The 19,456-nt window shown below is 41.4% G+C and overlaps 2 protein-coding genes across 3 annotated transcripts; both read left to right on the plus strand.

Annotated features, from left to right (window-relative positions):
- The first annotated feature begins 5,247 nt into the window (after positions 1–5,247).
- hmx1 (H6 family homeobox 1) lies at positions 5,248–15,579 on the plus strand. 2 transcript variants are annotated; one of them, XR_014740967.1, is made up of 2 exons: positions 5,248–5,340; positions 14,746–14,869. XR_014740967.1 is itself a non-coding variant. In XM_084687332.1 (2 exons), the coding sequence occupies exons 1-2, from the start codon at positions 13,523–13,525 to the stop codon at positions 15,363–15,365; spliced, it is 912 nt and encodes a 303-aa protein (XP_084543458.1). In that variant the 3' UTR covers positions 15,366–15,579. The 2 variants fall into 2 exon arrangements, 1 of the variants encoding a protein (XP_084543458.1); XM_084687332.1 differs by lacking the exon at positions 5,248–5,340 and adding an exon at positions 13,523–13,814 and having other exon boundaries at positions 14,746–15,579.
- Positions 15,580–17,438: 1,859 nt separating this feature from the next.
- hmx4 (H6 family homeobox 4) lies at positions 17,439–19,110 on the plus strand. Its single transcript, XM_084687447.1, has 2 exons — positions 17,439–17,774; positions 17,946–19,110. Exons 1-2 carry the CDS (start codon positions 17,555–17,557, stop codon positions 18,491–18,493), a joined length of 768 nt encoding a protein of 255 aa, XP_084543573.1. The 5' UTR covers positions 17,439–17,554; the 3' UTR covers positions 18,494–19,110.
- Positions 19,111–19,456: the final 346 nt, after the last annotated feature.

The raw sequence follows: 19,456 nt of genomic DNA on the forward strand, positions 1-19,456 counted from the left end.
CTTACCTATCCCACCTCTTCCATCCCTCCCTCTCCCATCCCTCTACTCGTCTGGCCTCCCCTCTCCTCTCCTCCTTACCCCACTCTGCTCTTTCTCCTCTCCTCTCCTCCTTACCCCACTCTGCTCTTTCTCCTCTCCTTTCCTCCTTACCCCACTCTGCTCTTTCTCCTCTCCTCTCCTCCTTACCCCACTCTGCTCTTTCTCCTTTCCTTTCCTCCCCACTCTGCTCTTTCTCCTCTCCTCTCCTCCTTACCCCACTCTGCTCTTTCTCCTCTCCTCTCCTCTCCTCCCCACTCTGCTCTTTCTCCTCTCCTCTCCTCCCCACTCTGCTCTTTCTCCTCTCCTCTCCTCCCCACTCTGCTCTTTTCCTCTCCTCTTCTTCCCATTCTGCTTTTTCTCATCTCCTCTCCTCCTCATCCCACTCTGCTCCTTCTCATCTCTTTTCCATTTCCCTCAAAAGGACGGATCTGGTTGCTATTCAGCCATCTGTCTGTCAACACGCGCTCCCTCTCTCATCCCTCTCTCTCTCTCTTCCCCATGCTGCGTGGACTCAATACCCCCGCTTGGACTGGATCCAATCTGCCACCACCCCTTGGTGTCCTCTGCGGCCACATCGACAGGGTGTGACTACCAAGGTCACGTCAATGTCACAGCGATTGCCGCTTCACATTGTTGTTGTTGTCGATGTTGCTGTGAGAGTGTGTGAGGGACATGTTGAAGTGACATAGTGGACAAGGTATCCCCCCCCCCCCACGTCTTTCATTAACTCAGCCAGGGTCCTACTCTGTGATCCAGCGTCCATATAGCTTGTGGACTAGACTAGACTTAGTTGACATTTTACGGATGGTCACATCTGGAATCTGAAGGTGCCACTCATGTTGTAGCCATGACAACAGAGGGCCTATGGTGACGTTTCCTGACGACTGAAAAGTGAGGCAAAGGTAAAATAACTCAAACCTTTTTAGATAGGGAGAGGGAAATGGTGTGCATGTGTACACCTTTTTTAAACATCACTGTAAATATCCAAGTTGATATATTTTGTGCTCGCCCCCTTACTCTAGTACGACCGTACTTGCATATTCACTTACCTTTCAGAAGTCTGCTTGGACACAAACACAAAACATATTCTCAGGGGAAGTTGGGCACCTTGATAAATTATTTAATAGTGACAGAGGATTCAATACTCGGGGTGTGTGTGTGTACGTGTGTGTGCACATGTGTCCTTGTGCTGGGCCTTCCTCCTCAGTGGCACGGAGCTCTGTGATTGACAGGAAGAGAGTGATGCGGTGACAGGCAGAGAAAGACACATTGTATTGATCTAAGGCAAGCACAGTTCATTTGTGCGCCCCACACACCTGGCACTGTGACAGCAGCACTGTCACATACACAGTTTCTATGGCTTCAGGCACTTGTCCTTCACTCACAGTCACTCCATTTAGCCACAACTAAATCAACTGATCACTGTTTTGGCTTTGCAAATTTAGCACGCGCCAAATACAAGGATTCGCTTAACATCCAAACATTCTTTCTAAGAGGGTGTGTGTGTGGGGGGGGGTGTTGACGGGGGGGGGGGGGGGGTTGAACATAGCACTGAAGACAGCAGTTGTATCAGAAGTATGGCTGTCATATCTGGTGCCACATCCTGTCATATGTGGACAGGAGGGGATGAGAACGGCAGCTTTAATTCCCCTCACGGTGCCAGCGTCCTCGTCCCATTTGCTGGCTCCCCACTGACGGTAACGCCCTGGCAACCTAATTAACGCCAAAGCTGCTGTCTTCTGTCCAATCTCCACGGCAACTCTCCATGGGGAGAGAAAGCCAGAGGTGAGAGCTGGAACGTGGGTGTGTGGCAGTGGGTGTGTCTGTAGAAGTGAACATTGAAGGTTGTGTGTGTGCGCGGGCATTTGTGTACTGTACATTTATTTGTGTGGTTGAATGTGTGTGCGTGTGAGTGAGTGATACACGTGCAAGACAAACTGTATATCAAAACGGATGAAAATAGCTGTGTGGCAAAACTCAGACCTAAAGCTATTTAAACACTAGGTGGTAACAGTATCTTAAACTGAGAACAGGAAACTTTTTAAATGGATTATAGGCACATAAGCAGAGCCCTACTGATGCATTGCTTATTTCATGTGCCACTTAAACAGCTAGAAGTTATTAACACAAGTGAATCCATCCCACAGTGGGATGACTTACTGTCTCCTAAGAGTCTGGACAGAGTGCATTCCATGTCTATATTCGCTCAGTAAGGGGCCTCGCTGTATGACCTCTTGACCTCACGAAGACCCATGTACACAGAAAATCTGCAAATCAGTGAGGGTACTTAACAGGGAAGACAGACACACACACACAAAAGCACACAGATACATCCATACTCCATACATCCATCACAGCATTCTACATTAGAACACTGAATATAGGGAGTCAGGTGGCTGAGTCGTTAGGGAATCGGACTAGTAATCAAAAAGGTTGCCGGATCGATTCCCGGCCGTGCAAAATGACGTTGTGTCCTTGGGCAAGGCACTTCACCCTACTTGCCTTGGGGGAATGCCCCTTACTTACTGTAAGTTGCTCTGGATAAGAGCGCCTGCCAAATGACTAAATGTAAATGTGAATGTAATATACACCCATGTACTCACTTCAGAGCCCAAACACTCCCACTACAAATCCCTACAGTCTTCAGTAGACACAAGCCAATAACATCCCCTATTCTTTGACACAATCTTTCCCAGCCATAATTTGTAGACCAGGTCAGAAGTTACATCCACCAGTGATAAAACTAATATTGTGACGATCCTCTGAGATCTGCTACATAGCTACCCATAATCCCCTTCTCATTGGGGGGGCAATAAAGCTGTAACTTAGAGATAATGACAGTTTCTGCGAAGTGGAACTGGATTTTTATAGATTACATTTTTTTAAGAACGGAGGGGGCGGTTAAGGTATCTATTTTTCTCTTGTTTTCTCTCACACATTCCTGCCTCTATGACAGCTGTTCTGTTGTTCTCTAAACATGTTTTTCTCAGAAGTGTTGCCGACTTCCTGCATCTACTTGCCTTGGGCTCAGGGGCAGGTTTGTTTTCACAGCAGACACGTCACCTCTTCTCCCTGCCACCCAGTTTAGGAGTAAAACAGCTTCAAAAGCAGAACAAAAAGAAAGACACTTCATAATAGATTACTGTTAATAAAATATTTGCCTTTTGCAACGCCTTTGACTTTTGTGAAACCCACCTTTGTATTTTGGAACTCTAGCATGACTCTCTATCTTTCTTTTTACCCCATCTCTCCCAGGTCTCTTTGATTTGTTCTTAACTATGTAACCACACCAAGAATTGATTGACGAGGACCAAACTGGGATTGGCTGGGCTATACATCTGTCTACAGGTATCATTTGATCTACACCTAACAGGATATGGTGATAAATTAGATATCTCCTCTCCTCCCTCTCCCCTTCCTATCCCCCTTTTCCTTTGATCTCTCTAATCATTCATTTTAATCATACATCCCTAGCAATATCTGTCTTGCTGACGTCTCTTAAATAATCATAAATTGCGATGTCATTCCACCCCCACGTCTCCATCTCTCTGCGTTGCTCCAGAAGATGCTGTACGATTCTGGTTTATCTATGACGTTGGCTCAGATCTCTCACTTGAAATCAGTCAGTTGAGTTTTTAATGACCTGACGATGCACCACACTGGAATTGAATCCAGCCCAGTTTCAGACTAATAATGTAGTTCCAGTTGCAACCGGTGATGCAGAACGAGTTTGACAAACGACTCTGGGCCCGTCTGCTGACTTTGTGGATGACTGTGTCTATGGTTGAACATTTGCTTCATCTTCTGTAAGGATACTACGCGGGACAGATCTCTTCTCTGTGGTGCAGTGGAGGAACTGTTGCATGTCAAGGTCTATAACAGTATGAGAGACACAAATGATTTGGTTAGGGTTATCTTCAGGGACACATTACACACACACAAACACACACACTAACACACACACTAACACACACCACACGCTGAGAAGTCGCACCATGTCTCTGAACATCACATACTATGCAGTGTCAATACTCTGAATATTTAGCACTTCTGTTTCAGCCCATACCATCAAAGTCGGACTGACACCATGAAACGAAATCACAGAAAATAGATAACAAAATCCATTCTACATAAATATCAAGCTTAGTGGGGGAAAAAGCAATGCTAAATAATAAATTTTTTCAAAGAAGTCTGAGACAAGTAGGCATGTCACAGTAAAATGTTCTGGAGTCATCAGGATAAATCAAGCAATAAAACAAAACTCTAAAAATCTATTCTTAGTAAAGCCAATTAGACCATACAAATTATTCATAGGGGACTGTTGAGTAATTAAAAAGCCTACGAGAAAACCTGAGAAACTTGAAACATTTGAGATATACATAAGAGTTGACATAAGAGTTGAACCGATATCTAGACAGCACCCTGAAACATTGTATCAACTTCACTTAAGAATTATCGGCATAGTGTTACCATGCCAACGTCAAGGTACAGTACAAGGTAACTTTCTACAAGCATTACCTTGAAATGAGTGCCACCTTGTGGTCAATGCAACACACTGTTAAACTATTTTCAGAACGATCCATGGTTCCGTGAAGTAAACTATGTGCCTTTGATGTCATCTGCTGGGGAAAAAGTATAACACACTCCTATAGTGTGAGTGTGTGTGTGTGCATTGCGTGTGTGTGTGTGTATAAGTATGTATGTATGTATGTATGTATGTATGTATGTATGTATGTATGTATGTATGTATGTATGTATGTATGTATGTGTAAAACAAATTATGAAAAAAAGTATTGTTGTATAATATTAGTTATGATGCACAAACCTTTAAAGCAGCCCATAATAGAAAAACAATTTCAGTTGAACTGTCAGGGACGGAAGAACTTATTGACCCTCCTCAAGAATGGTGTGTGTGTGTGTGTGTGTGTGCGCGTGTGTGTGTGTGTGTGTGTGTGTGTGTGTGTGTGTGTGTGTGTGTGTGAGAAGGGAGGGGGTGCAAATGGGTCTTGACAATCAGAGCCTCGACAAGGGCCAGTTAACCCGCAGTGAGAGAGGAAACTGCATTTGCTCATCCAATCAGAAAACAGACACACAGGACACAGCCCAGCGGTCGTCCGCCATGTATCTAATCATGATCATGCCTTTATGACCCAACAATGTCACCCATAGCAACAGAATGCATCCAGTTTTAGAACACTTTCTGATCCAGGTTAAATGTGTTAAGGCACAGTGAAGAGAATGTGCAACCATAGTTTAGTGTCCTTTTCACTGGAGGAGAGAAGCAAGCAGCACAAGTAAAAGGTAATTGCAATCGATAAATACGCTTCTCAGTGCTTGTGGCCAAATAGATAGATAAAAAAATATATATATATACACATATTTATTCTGTAGCTATGTTTACATGTGTACACAGTATATAATGCACACTATATCACATACACACACATATATACAGTATTAGTGTGTTCAAATATTTTTTAAATACAAAAGATATTCTCGTGATCATCAGGTTTCACAGGGTTAGGAATAAGTTTTTAGGTATTTATTATTTATTTATTGAAAATACCTAAAACTCTTTATTACATGTATTTAAATTCATCCAAGCATTAGTCAAATGAGAACATGTTTTCATATGATTTTTCTTTAAAATTATCAATAGATTTTCTAATAATGTAATAAGAAATAATGTCATAAAAAAAATATTTAGAAACTGTCCAAATGTGATGTACCAACACAATTTCGATTTTATAAATAAAACTTTTTTTTAAATAAGAAACACAGTTTTGCTTCATTTATAGAAAACATCATAGCAAACAATCCATAGCTTTACCATACTACAATTATTAATATTTACATTAAAGCCCGATCGGTCTGTTGTAACAAACAACATAATTAGACACCTAATAAGTCACTGAATTGTAATTGTAGTTTGTCATGAAATGAACATAATATGAATCGTATTTTTAATACGATTTTAAAATAAAACATACTCCCAAAGGTTTATATAAATATTATTAAATACACAAACGTGTTTTTATTTTTATTTTATTTGCATTTAACACATACTAATACAGAACATCTAATCTCTGATCATCTGCAATGTATTTAGCCTTAGTGTTTTACTCTGAGTATATGAATATATTTTCACATACATTTGATTTTAAGCCATTCACTATTATAAATAAAACACCGTTGTGTATGCACAAGTGTGTGAATGTTTATTAGTAGAAAATATGTTCTATACTTTCTGCTCACTTAACACAAACATGACATCACTGGTCATGCCTGCCCTTTGTGGAGATGTACCTGAAGAGCAGATGATCAAACTGAAATATACCCCCAAAGTCTGTTCCTTAACTCATCTGTGCACACCTTAAGGTGCGTTTGAGTTTTTCTGGTCACAGTCCCCAAAAAGTGCACTTACACTTACAAGTTTGTCTATGTGTGTGTGTGTGTACTAAATAGGTTTGTAATGGGACATTAGTGTGTGTAGGGTTGGGTATGTAGGGGACATTGGTGTGTGTGTGTGTAGGGTGGGGTATGTCGGGGACATTGGTATATGTAAGAGATAGGCTTGCTAAGGGTATTCAGGGAGGGGTGGGGCCATAGACGAACGTTGCGTGACAAAGCTGAGGAAAACAGAACACTGTGGACAAGCCTGCGTTCTTCACACAGATACACTAACACACACACACACACGCACACAAAACAACCACAACTATACTCTTATGTCACTACAGGTTAACTCACTCACCCTGCATTCTCTCTACATGTCTCTTGGACTATGTCTATGTTCATTTGTATGACTCCTCATTCTTTTTATATGCTACTAGCCCCATTCTCTCCATATTATTCTGTATCCTATTCCATCCCATCCCCCACTTGATCCCCCTTTTAAATTATCTCCAACTTCTCTATGCGAGGATCACGGTTATTTCACCCATTGCTACCCTATACCCAAGATCTGCTATTGAGTTTATTTGCTAGGTTAAATGTATTTACCTCGTCCCTGACTAATTCGTCCACTTGGATGGGAAGCCCAAACAGATCCCGATGCCGTAAGTGCAGGCTATTTAAATACAGCATGAGAAGTGCTTAAAGTAACCCAGGGTCCAATTGATGTCATGTTGAGAGTCGGAACGAGAAGTTATTTCAGCAAATTGGAAAGCGGGTGTTTAATTAGCTGCGCGCATGCACAATAGCTTTAACCTCTGGGCATCGAGCGGCTTCGCGCGTGCCCGAGACGCCATCCCTTTCAGTGCGCTTCTCTTGCCCTTCTTCTTTCTCACGCGATCGCTTAATTCGATAGGAGCGCATCTGAGCGTATAAGAGACATTGGACGACAAACACATATTAACCCACCCCCGTAGGTATACCAATGAATTGTCAGATCATGAGCAACAAAGCAAAAAAGCTATGAACAGGACTTTAAAAAAATAATCGTCTGGACCAAGAGCAACAATCACATGATGTCTTACTTTGAGTGAAAGCTGTTTTCTTCCAGTTGCGCAAAGCTGTGATTCTGTGAAGACTTTATAAGCAATTAGGCCTAGGCTACTGCTGTTGCTTGATCGGATTTTTTTGTGTAAATAACATAAGCGCATTAAACGTTTGATTATTCGACTAATACGACTTACCAATTACGGACTGTTCTTTTTCGTTTGTGGATCAAAGCAAACTATTTCAAACACACGTGCAGCTATTTCTTCCCGATAAAGATGTTTATTTCACAATATCGGTTTATGCGTTGAAAACTATTAATGTATTTGAAGGAAATTACTTATCCTCATAACACCTTAGCCTCATGGCTCAGGATGTAACGTAGGCCTATGTCATATTGAAATAAGACAACTTTATGGTTCAGTAACAAAATGTACAAAGAAAAAGAATGCTACTTGTACAAGGTTAAATGTAGCCTAAACACTTACAGCCAGTTATTTACTGGCATACAGCACTGAAATAAGAACGTTTATAAATCTCATATCTTATAATATTCCCGTTTGACACGAATTCCTGATTTCAAAGCATAACTTTAATGGCATTGAAAGGTATGCACGTCTGGGGATCTTAAGCACATCGATCTAATTTGCGGTAAGCCTATTAATGTTCGTTTTGCGGTAGCCTAATCCAAAAGAACATGCAGCTCATGGCTTCAGCATCAGGGCCCCATACTCCGGGTGAACCGGGAAATGCTCTACCATGTGCTTTCAACTATTATGGGAGATTTCGGAAAGCCATGTTTAGGTAGTTTCCGATATTAGCATAGTTTCTTCAAGACCCGGTTCATTCAAATTCCAGTTAAGATGATCATTTTGTTGTAGGCGAACATAATGTAGTGAAATAGGTCCTGGGCCTTTTCAGTCAATAGATACACAATACTGAGACTATTTTATCAATCACTTTCTGGCGGGTGAAAAAATAACCCAAATATCTAACCAATCGGGTGTCCACAAATAAAAAAGTTATTAATATCCATTCAAATTGAACATACATTTCAAATAAATGAATCTGTGGTCTACAGCCTACACGTGTAAACATCTTATCAGCTTTAAATGAGAATGTTGACAAACTCACTCTTTCTCCCAAACCCTGACGATGCTAAATAGCTCAACAGCCTAAATGCATTTTGGTGCAGTGCTTAGCTTGGGGTCGAAAAGCCTGTGGAGTTAGAAAGTTTTCTTAGCGAGACTCAAATTTGGGACACGGGACTGTGAAGGGCGGGGGTCTCCCTTTTCTTACCCCTTTGTGTTCCGCTGACGAGCCTGCCTTGACAGGGGTTAACGTACCGCAAAGAGGTTAAACAAACGGACATTCGAATAAAAAAAAAACTAACTCCGACATATATAGACGAGGAAAAGTAATTCCATGTATAAAAAAAAATGCGCTGCAACGAAAACGTTTGTGTCTTTTTTTTATATTAGTATAAAAGTTTCGGAATCGTAAGCTAAATGTACAGCTGATTAGGCCTACTTGATCCAGAGTTTACATACTGGTTTATGTTGATCAATACACACCAACTGTTTAAATTTAAAATATATTTGCTAGAGATGATTAGATTATTAATCGACAAATGCATATTTTAAATGTATCCTTAATTTAAGGGGGCATTGTCTGAATAGCATCATGTACATTTATGAATCCGTTTCAAAGAAATCCCTTCAGGTCGATAACAAGTATTTGTTAAACAATACAAATACTACAATCTGTATTTTTTGAACCATAAACACACTTGTAATTTATTTAAAAACTCACTATAATCCAAATAATGTGCAAATATAGCAAATACTGTACATCAGTCCTTTTTTCAAATATACATCATGTTCACAGAGTGCTGTGCAGACAGCTCAGGCCTCTTCTCAGAACCATACCCAACTCTGCTTATGGGTTCGAACCCACACTTGTGAACACACAGCGGCAGTCTGCTAACTCGGCTGTCTGGAACTGTTCCTGGCGTCCGAGGTCTTTTCCAAAAGTCTGAAGCATGAGCTCTGAAGTGAGGTCTTATTCTTAACAGAGTTCTCATTCTTCAGTTTTTTATTCTAGACAGAGTTCTCATTCTACACAGCTCTTATTCTGGACATTTTGCAACATCAACTCAGGTCTGTGCTCATGTCCATGATGAAGCACCCCAGAAACCCAAAATATTTATCTGCTCTCAGGCTGTTCTGTCAACGTTCCAAGAGTGACAACAATTATCTGCAATTAAAGCCCACTTTTATGCTTTGTCTGCTGGCGGCGTCACAAAGTCTGGTCAAGTATGCCAACATTGGCTAATGTTATATACGAGGAGAGTGGTAGCATTAAAGTTACTGTACATAGTGAATTATTCATAAACAAGCACACAGGCTAAGCAAGAAGGCTTAAGTATATGTCTGTGGCTGTGCAGACCAGGGAGGTGTGTTTCATTGCACACAACTAAGCAGGATAATCATGTGTTTGTGTGTGTGACAACTAGAGAGAGGGAGAGACAGTGAGAGACAGAAAGAGAGGGGATAGGAGAAAGAGAGATGGGTAGAGCTTTGTCAGTCAGCAGACTGGTATGTTGGAATTCCCTCCTTTGACCAACAGGGTGCGCAATCACAAAACATCTCTGAGTATCTGTGTGAAAGCTTCAAGAAGCCCATCTGTGTAGACAGTGTTGTTTATCCCCAGTTACCAACACATGTTTATACACACACACACCAGTCACAGCTGCACACAGAGATCTCCCCCCATATGGAAACTAAAAGAGTCAAACATGTGTACGCTGATCTGTAGAGCACCCACCGATTAGATAATTACATCTGCATGTTCCCAAAGCGTATTAATAAAAATGTGTTAAAATCTTGAAAATAAGACTTATCACATTCTATTCATCTCAACACTCAGAGAGAGAGCTTTCTGATGCAGAACTATACTGCCAAACATGAATGCTCACCATCTTATAAATACTTCAAAGCATGCACCAGATGTTGAGACTCAAATCAGACTTGGCCTTCAACTACAGAGACCAAGTGCAACTATCTTTTTTGTCTCAGAGATATAAATATAAATGAGAAATATAGAAAAAAGGCGTGAAGTCATTTGAGGACGATGTGCAGTGACTACAGTGTTTCTGGGGAGAACTAGGTCAAACTGTCTCCCATTGACTGAATACACACACGCCCTATCTCTTCATGATGGAATCGTCCAGGACCCTCGATGCCCCAGCTCCATCCCCATGGGAGGCTTGGCCGTGGCCTCTACCTATCCCCGGTCCCTATAGTGTCCATCCTTGTAGATTTCATCTATCCCCGTAGCCTCTGCTTAAAGATGAACACAGCCTCTCATCCATAGCCCAGCTGTTGTGTGGGTGGTCTAAGGGCCTGGATGTGGGAAAATTGAGAAAGGGAGGGGGGGGGGGGTCACTAGAAGCCACAGAGGCCGAAGAGGCCCCGGCGTATCAGTGTGTCTGTCCCTGTAAAGGGCATGCCAGTGTGGATGAGGATCAGGGGTGAGAGAAGGAGGCTTCCAGGGGCCTGCCTGTCTGGCCTGGGAGCAAGGGCCGCTGGCCCAGGGGTGCTACATCGACGAGACCCTGCATACACAGAGACATGTGAGCCAAGTACTCCAGCATAAGACACACACACACATACACACACATACTCAGAGTACCAGATATACATCCTGTGTGTACCATCCTCAGATAGACAAACATTCTATGATTGACTCAACTGTTATGAATATCAGCAATTATAAAACAAAGTGCTGGATATTCTTATGCTTTAAGATTTTCAAGGCCTACTTGCTTACTTGTTTATGGCGTTTTAATGCCAAATATACTTTTTTATTTTGTTTTTTCCCTCACGTGCTCATGCTACACCTGGACTTACAAAACAATATAGCAACAAGACTTAAATTGTGATGTTATTTGATTTAGGTGAAATATTAAAATAGGAGCTAAATATTTTCAACATTTCCTCCTGGCTGTAACATACAACTACGTACAAGGAGATATCAAAGCTATGTATTACTTAATTATGGATCATTTGAACGTAAACGTTTTAGAGATTGTCTTGTGAACAAATATTCACCATCTGTAGTCATGAATATTAGGCTGCTATTGGCCTGAATTTAAGATCATTACGCCGTTTATGGAAAATCTCATGAATTCAAATAATACGTTAATGTAATGGTTCTTAACCCTGGTCCTCAAGTACCCCCTGTCCTGCATGTTTTAGATGTTTCCCTGCTCCAACACACCTGATTCAAATGAATGGGTCTTTATCTAGTTATGCAGAAGCCTGTTAACGACCATGTATTTGAATCAGGTGTGTTGGAACAGGGAACTATCTAAAACATGCAGGACAGGGGGTACTTGAGGACCAGTGTTGAGAACCACTGCGTTACTGCATGTTGATTCGTGCCATAGATTTGTTGAGGGGTGCAAGAATTACCGTTTCAGAGGCATGCACATAAATAGGCCTACAGGTTTATACAGTCTACTATATTTATATTGATGTCAATTAAAATGTACTTTTGAAGCGAATAAACAAACAAAAAGTGAACAAATTACCAAACGCACAATTACGCAATTGAGTGGGACACAGGTGCGTGACCTCTGCAGTCAAAGGGTCACTTCAACGTTCGTTCCTGTCCATTATGTTATCCTGATTCCTTGTCAAAGGGTAAGTCTGACCGCGGGGAATATACGGGAGCAACGGTAGCAAACCTACGTATAAAAAGGTCAAATACGTTGACTCAAAGGTAATAAATGCCTAGAATTGCCATTTCATCTTAAATAGTGAAAAATACCTATATATTATTGCAAATACATTGAATGCAAACCATGGGTAAACCGTGTAGACACTGTAACGCATTTGATAAATTATTTTGTAACCCTTATTTTGCTATTGCCTATTTTCACAATATGCAGCATTCAGTTGCAAATATCCACTTTTTAAAAGCGCTTTGAGAAGCATAACTTTGTGTAGGCCTACTAAAAAGAACGATTGCATGTGCTTTGTTAATTAGCGCTCAGCCAACTTGGCCAAAACTACGACAACAAATGTCACATGGCAGTGATTATAAACAAGAAGTTCATAAAAACGTAGGCCTATACCCCCTAGGTTATACGGAAAGTTAAAATACTCATATCTATTTTATCCCAAGCTGGAATACCTAGATTTCACGGTTCAATTGTTGAACATACTGAATTAGGCCTGTCTTATTAATAACGGTCCACGGTCATCGGTTAAACTTCAAGTAGGCTATATCACAAACAAATATAATGGTGAAAAAAACAATGACATCTTACTTTCTTCCGGCCATGGATGAGCGCAAAGTGAGTGCATAAAAGGGGACACATGACTTTATCGTCTGAACTGATGTTATTGAGTGCCCCCCCCCCTCCCCCACGTGAAACAGGATGACGGGCCACATACAGCACACTCTTGGCTAGCCAATAGGCGGTGGTGTATTGTGTGTCCACCGTGAGCGCTTCCCTTTCTCGCTGTAGTGCGGAACCCAACCCCTCTGATGCTTGCCGCCGCCGTATCTGTACTTTGATTTGCACCCTAATTGACCCAAATAAATGCGAAGCACTGACAGGGGTTGCTTCTTGCCCTGGAGGCGCGCGCGTTCATATTCTCTGGCGTGCACGTACATACTGTACGCACATTCAATCTCTGTCACAGGAGATTCAGAGTAATTCCCCCTCTCCTTCAGTAAACCCATTTGCCGCTGTGCTCGTCCAATCACTGGATGCCCTCGGCTTGTTAAGCGTTTAACTGGACTCGCGTCTCTCTTTAGACTGCTTTGTCCCGGTGCCACGGTGCTCCCAGCTCTTTTGGACCTAAGTTTTTATCACGGAAAACCACCCTGTTTGAAATGGCATTTCGGAGCTTTGGCCGGGACGCACGGAAAAGGGGACTTTTTCGTTCTGCGTAAACAAGGTTTGCAGAAGGAACTTCGGACAAGGGATCTGGAAAGCTTTAGAGACATTGTCTTATTTCTAAAGTAAACTATGCATAACAAGCCGACAGATAACAAGACTGCAACGGCCTCGAGAGGTTCGTCTTTTTTCATCGAAAATCTGCTTGGCTCGACGAGAACTGAGTCTACCAACATCGGCAGGGATTCTATTGTCGGAGACAGTGGTGACGCAAGGGTATGCTCCAGCCAAGTGATAGCCGACCACGGTAGGCTGGTGAGCGGTCAAGCACCCGCTGGCTACCACGCAGATCCTCAAGACTCTTCGTTGGAATGGTGTCAAGAAACGGATGCTTTGAAGATGAAACCTCTGGGAAGGTCTAGAAGTAAGTACTGCATGTCTGAGAAGATCAAGCGGTTTGACCAGTGCTTTATCTAATCCCATGCAAATAAACAACGGAATTAGCAGAAGCACCACCCGTATTTGACGTGATTTACAACCGCACAAAACAAGGTTGTGTTAAATAAATGCTTTACACCAAAGATTATTTTGATTAATAGCCATGTAAACGCCACTGATGAATTCAATAGCACATCAACGCCTAACGTCGATGTAATTAAAAACTGTGTACGCACAATATTGTAAGTAGATATTTCTCTCGTTGGACTAGCCTACTGAGCGTTTCTTCGCACTACGGTCACAGCCACGGATGTAATTACGCGCTGGCAAGTTCAGATTCGTGCTTCATTAAGTAAAACCAACTAATGCAGCGAGGAGTGCTGGAGCTGCGGCGCCACCCCCTTCTTTTCTGCTCATCCACCAGTGTGCTTTCTAAACTCGTTAGGAGGCTAAAGAGAGCAATTGGTTTGTCCGATTCGTTAACCCCGCGGGGGCGAAAGGGACAAGGGCTTCGACTGGTAAACAAATGAAAAGGTTCTGGAGGAGACAAGACTGTCATACTGTTTAGGACAACTCAAGCCTGTACAAGACAATACAGCCGGAAAGGGCATTTAAGACCATATTAATAATTTGTCCAAGACATAATGTCGTTGAATTGTGTTATAACACTACAGTTGTGTGACACAAAACTGTTGCCAAATTTGGTTAACACTCACTTCACGCATGTCAGGTGCACTCATTGGTCGCCATACTTTGCCATTCCCTACTCTTTCATTCCTAATCTCAAAGAGGCCTCTTCAAAGGCTCTGATACCAATTATTTGACCTTCCAGTTAAAGTATACGATTAATCGTATGCTACCAATGCGTTTAAACAGATATCATAACTTATTATGCTTCTGTGTTTATTTCCATCCAGGTCCTAGAGACGAGACCAGGAGCTCAGACGACCATTGTTGCTCCATATCAACCAGCGACAGAGATTCCCCGGCCGTATCCGAACCAACAGATGGGAGCGACGAAACTGACCGTAGAATTGGCAACAGTAGCCTAACCGACGATAACGACGAGACGCCAAATGGTTATGATGAGAGGTCGGACCAAGACACCCCGTTGGATCCAAATTCAGCAAGGAAAAAGAAGACCAGGACCGTGTTTAGTCGAAGTCAGGTCTTTCAGTTGGAGTCCACATTCGACATGAAGCGGTATCTCAGCAGCTCTGAGAGAGCAGGCCTTGCCACCTCATTACACCTGACGGAAACACAAGTCAAAATATGGTTCCAGAACCGACGGAACAAGTGGAAGAGACAATTGGCTTCGGACCTCGAAGCCGCAAATGCTTCCCATTCGACACAACGGATTGTCAGGGTTCCAATTCTCTACCACGAAAGCTCCACGCCTCCGACTATGGGCTTCAACGTGAGCATGCCCCAGATCTCATCACCTCTTTTGGGATTCTCAAATTCAATGAATTACCCACTGTCCTCCTTCGCTCATTCAATGAGTATGCTACGGTCCCAAATGACCGGCTTCGTATGAATTTTAGAGACTTTTTTTGTTCATAGATTTGTGTTCATATAATTATTCTATTATCGAATCGTGCAATAACTCAAATGGCCGCAGTAAATAAGTAGGCTACATATCTACTGCACCCAAAGAAAAAACTACATTTGATATCACAATAACTGATTATTTAAGTATGTTAAGTATCCAATTGACTTGTCATAGTACAGAATATATAGTGTTGTACGCATGCGGGGGGGCCGGGGGGGGGGGGCAGTGGGGGGGCAGTGAAGGCAAACAATTTTCGATATGTTTGAATACACACTTATTTTTGCAAAGACTTTTATATTCAAAGCCACAATTTTCCAATGCTGTCACTTTTTTTCACATACATGGGCAAATAAAATCAATCACAGAAATTGAGTGTACTGTCTCTCCCTTGAAATTAAGTCAAATTGTGTCGAAAGTACTTGTAAAAAAAATACAAGAATTGCTTGAGCTTGTAACGGAATATTTTTTTTACTGTTTTCTTCGTTGCAGAAAACAGTGTGCTTGAACAATTAGAGCTTAGTAATAATAGAGCATATGTTCAACAATACAAAAGGTATAAATGCTCCAATATTTTGACATCTTGCGTTCTGTATAGGCCAGCATATACGACCATGCATTGTCCAACATCAGGATACATCGGTTGTAAACTTCTTGCATATTCTAGATCTCATAAGGTTTTAGCTTATAATGCATGACGTTTCTGAACATGCAGATCTAAGAATGACTTAATAAGCACATATTTACTACACTGACGTTAACCTTTTGTATGTCTGCAAATGCAAAATATTGTGTTGCAACCTGCAAAAGCTCAGCCTCAGGTATTTACAGTAGGGCCTAGGCTTTGTGCAACAGAGGCCTTCTTTAACGCTTCAATTTTAAAACTTAAGGCATCATAGATTCATTGGGACAGAGCCAGCAGGAATTGCTTATAATGCTAACATCATACTGTCCCTGTGGTCACATTTAACTAAATATAAGGTTTGATGACACGCTTATTTTGCAGCCCCTATATTTAGACATTTAAGTGATTTTGCCTACTTCCGCCTATGCAGGCCTATAACCTATGCAGATTGCTTTCTGATGAAACGCTTAAAGAACGCTTAAAGAAATCTAAATGGTTATCAATTTGTCAAGTATGAATATTACAAACTAATAATTGCGATGTGTCAATCGGACTTCACATAGTGAATAATATGGTAAATATGTAGAATTCGGCAGCCATGTAAACATTACAACAATGAAACGTTCAGGTCACAACATATAGGTTAGGCTTAGGCTATCTGACTTCTAAGTATATGTTTCGGAAAAGAAGGGAGCCTTAGTTAATACACAGTCCTAAAACCATTTCGCTTTCAGCTATATTAACCGATATAATACTGCCCTTTTGGCCCACACAATTTCAATGATCTCACAGCACTTTATGTACAGCGTAGGCTATGAATAATATTGCCCATGAGGCAAGTTCCGAGTAAAATGGGTTCATATAACTTTCAATCTAAGAATTTCATGTTAATACTTATTATATCCTAATATAGGCTAGGCCAAAATGATTTAGGCTAATAAAAGTAAAGTAGGCCTTTTATCAACTTAATTAATGTATTAAATAATAACTTTTTTTAAGAGCAACGTGAATGCGTCATTTTCCCCAGGAGCATAAGATTGAATTAATGACCATTGCCATACAGCTTAAACATATTGACGCATTTGGTCAAACTTATTTTGTTGCTGCTTGTGGAATTGTAGGCTCCGCAAGCACGAATAAAATGTATATAGGCCTACACATTAATAATAATTGAAAAGTGTTTGAGCAACATATTCCTCAAATGCACTGTGAACTATTAATATTTAAATTCTTAATTTCGAATCGAAGTTTAAAAAAAGGCCAGATGTATCTGCAAACTGCATGAGGGTAAAAAAAAATCCTATCCTCCCCACCCCCTTCTGTAATTGGCCCTCAAGCTGCTTTTGACCAATGGATGAAGACAAACGACGTTCCATCCGGTCCATGGAGTATCAGCGCAAGGCAGAGGCGTCACGAGCTTGCAGTGCCTCACCAGTTCGTGGAGCAATGGTGTTTGGAGTACCAAGACGTTACTAGAGTTTTCACATCTACAGCGAGGCATAAATTTCACATTCCAGACTGGGAAGAAAAAAAAACTCGCATCTTGAAGAATATGAACAAAGTGGACTCACCATGCCGACCCGCTGCCTCACTGAAATTCACCATAGATCATATCCTTAACCTCAAGACAAGCGGCAGGAACTTGGACAACTGTCTCTCTGCCAGATTTCAAAATGACACGGGAGTGCGTAAAGACGATTATTTTTATCACCACTACGATGAGAGTGGAGTTCAACGGATACAAGACCCCGAGAAGAGACTGCATGAAGCCGGTAGGCATCAGCCTATTATAAACAGCATAACCAAGCACATGTGACATAAATGGGATAACAGACTGCATGCATGTGTATATTTGTTAAATGGCTGTCATTAGCTTAATATTAATATAGCTGTTATAAAGCAACCAAATCAGACGTGATGAAATGCGGATTTCCCCATTTCAGAGCCGGTCCCCGACTGCAACGGAACAACAGACGGCGTCATCAGCAACCAAGAAGACACGTTGAAGATGACAGACACCGGCTTCGAGAGCGGAGACAGCTGTGACGATTGTCTCACCATGACGGTCCGCAAAGGGCCTGGCAAAAAGAACAAAATTGTCACAAAAAAGAAAACGCGCACCATCTTCTCAAAGCGACAAATCTTCCAGTTGGAATCTACGTTCGATATGAAACGGTATCTGAGCAGCGCAGAACGCGCCTGCCTCGCGAGCTCTCTCCAGCTCACTGAGACGCAGGTAAAAATTTGGTTTCAGAACCGAAGGAATAAATTGAAAAGGCAGATTTCTACGGAACTTGACGGACCCAATAGTGATTTCTCCGACGCAGGGAAACCAATGGTGCAGCTCCCAGCCATGTACAAAGAGAATAACCTCATGGGACGGTGCTTGTTGCCAATGCCCCTACCTATAGTCTACCCGGGGAGTAGCACGCCTTACCTATGCTTCTCAAATGCCAGCAAGTACTTCAGCCTTTTCGAAGGCGACGTATGATCGTCGGCTTGTCAAGAAAGAGGACACTTAACGTGATATTAATTTGCCAATTTAAGCATTTATTAGGCTATTGGTGTTAATTTTTCGGAGCCATGCCACCGAATTAGGCTTGGAACAACCCGAGAAGAAATAGAGGACCAACTAGCTTACATATCACAATCATAAACACATTCTGATATTATTTATTATTTATTATCTATTGATTAACGACTTTGATACGACACTAAACTTGATGGGCTATATTTATAGGTAATCACAATGGAGATAGGCCTATCATTTTAGCTGATTATTTAGTATTGGCCAAGGCTTATTATACAGTTACCGTATTAAAATAATTTTAAGAATATGAACAATATATTATTACGATTATTATTATTATACAACATTTCAAGCAGATACAAATCCGCCAAAGATAGATTTATAGTTGCATGCATTTACTGTCATATACCATTTTCAATTAACTAACAGGCTATGTATTTCAATGAATGTAATTGATATTTCATTGTATGTTTTACGCATGTTTAAGGTTTTATTTCCAGTAGAAGCTAATAGCCTATAGCCTACCGTTCTCATTTAACCCAATTTCCGGGTTACACTATTTACAGTATTTACTGAAATTGACATTAAAAACGATTCCTTACGAGTTACTACAAAGAATGACCATTTGCTTTACAGGGAACAGTTTCTTAATATTATGAAATAGTAGCCTACACATTGCCTACAATTTTTTTATACTGTGAACACTAATCCAAAACTTCATGAACTAAAAAATGTGAATCTGCTCCGCCGGTGACCGTGTGTCATGGCGTGCACGTTTGTTTTGGGACACACAAAAAAAGTACACATGCTGCATTTAATACAGCACTTTGAAAGGGCACAAATCACAAACTTGGAATGGGAGTTGGAGCTGTTCCTCGGCCTAAACAAAGCGAGTAGGAGGACAGCTTGCACGAATTACCAAAA

This window comes from Hypomesus nipponensis, chromosome 22 (assembly GCF_054491055.1).
Source record: "Hypomesus nipponensis isolate SF chromosome 22, ASM5449105v1, whole genome shotgun sequence".
NCBI classification, from domain to species: Eukaryota; Metazoa; Chordata; class Actinopteri; order Osmeriformes; family Osmeridae; genus Hypomesus; species Hypomesus nipponensis.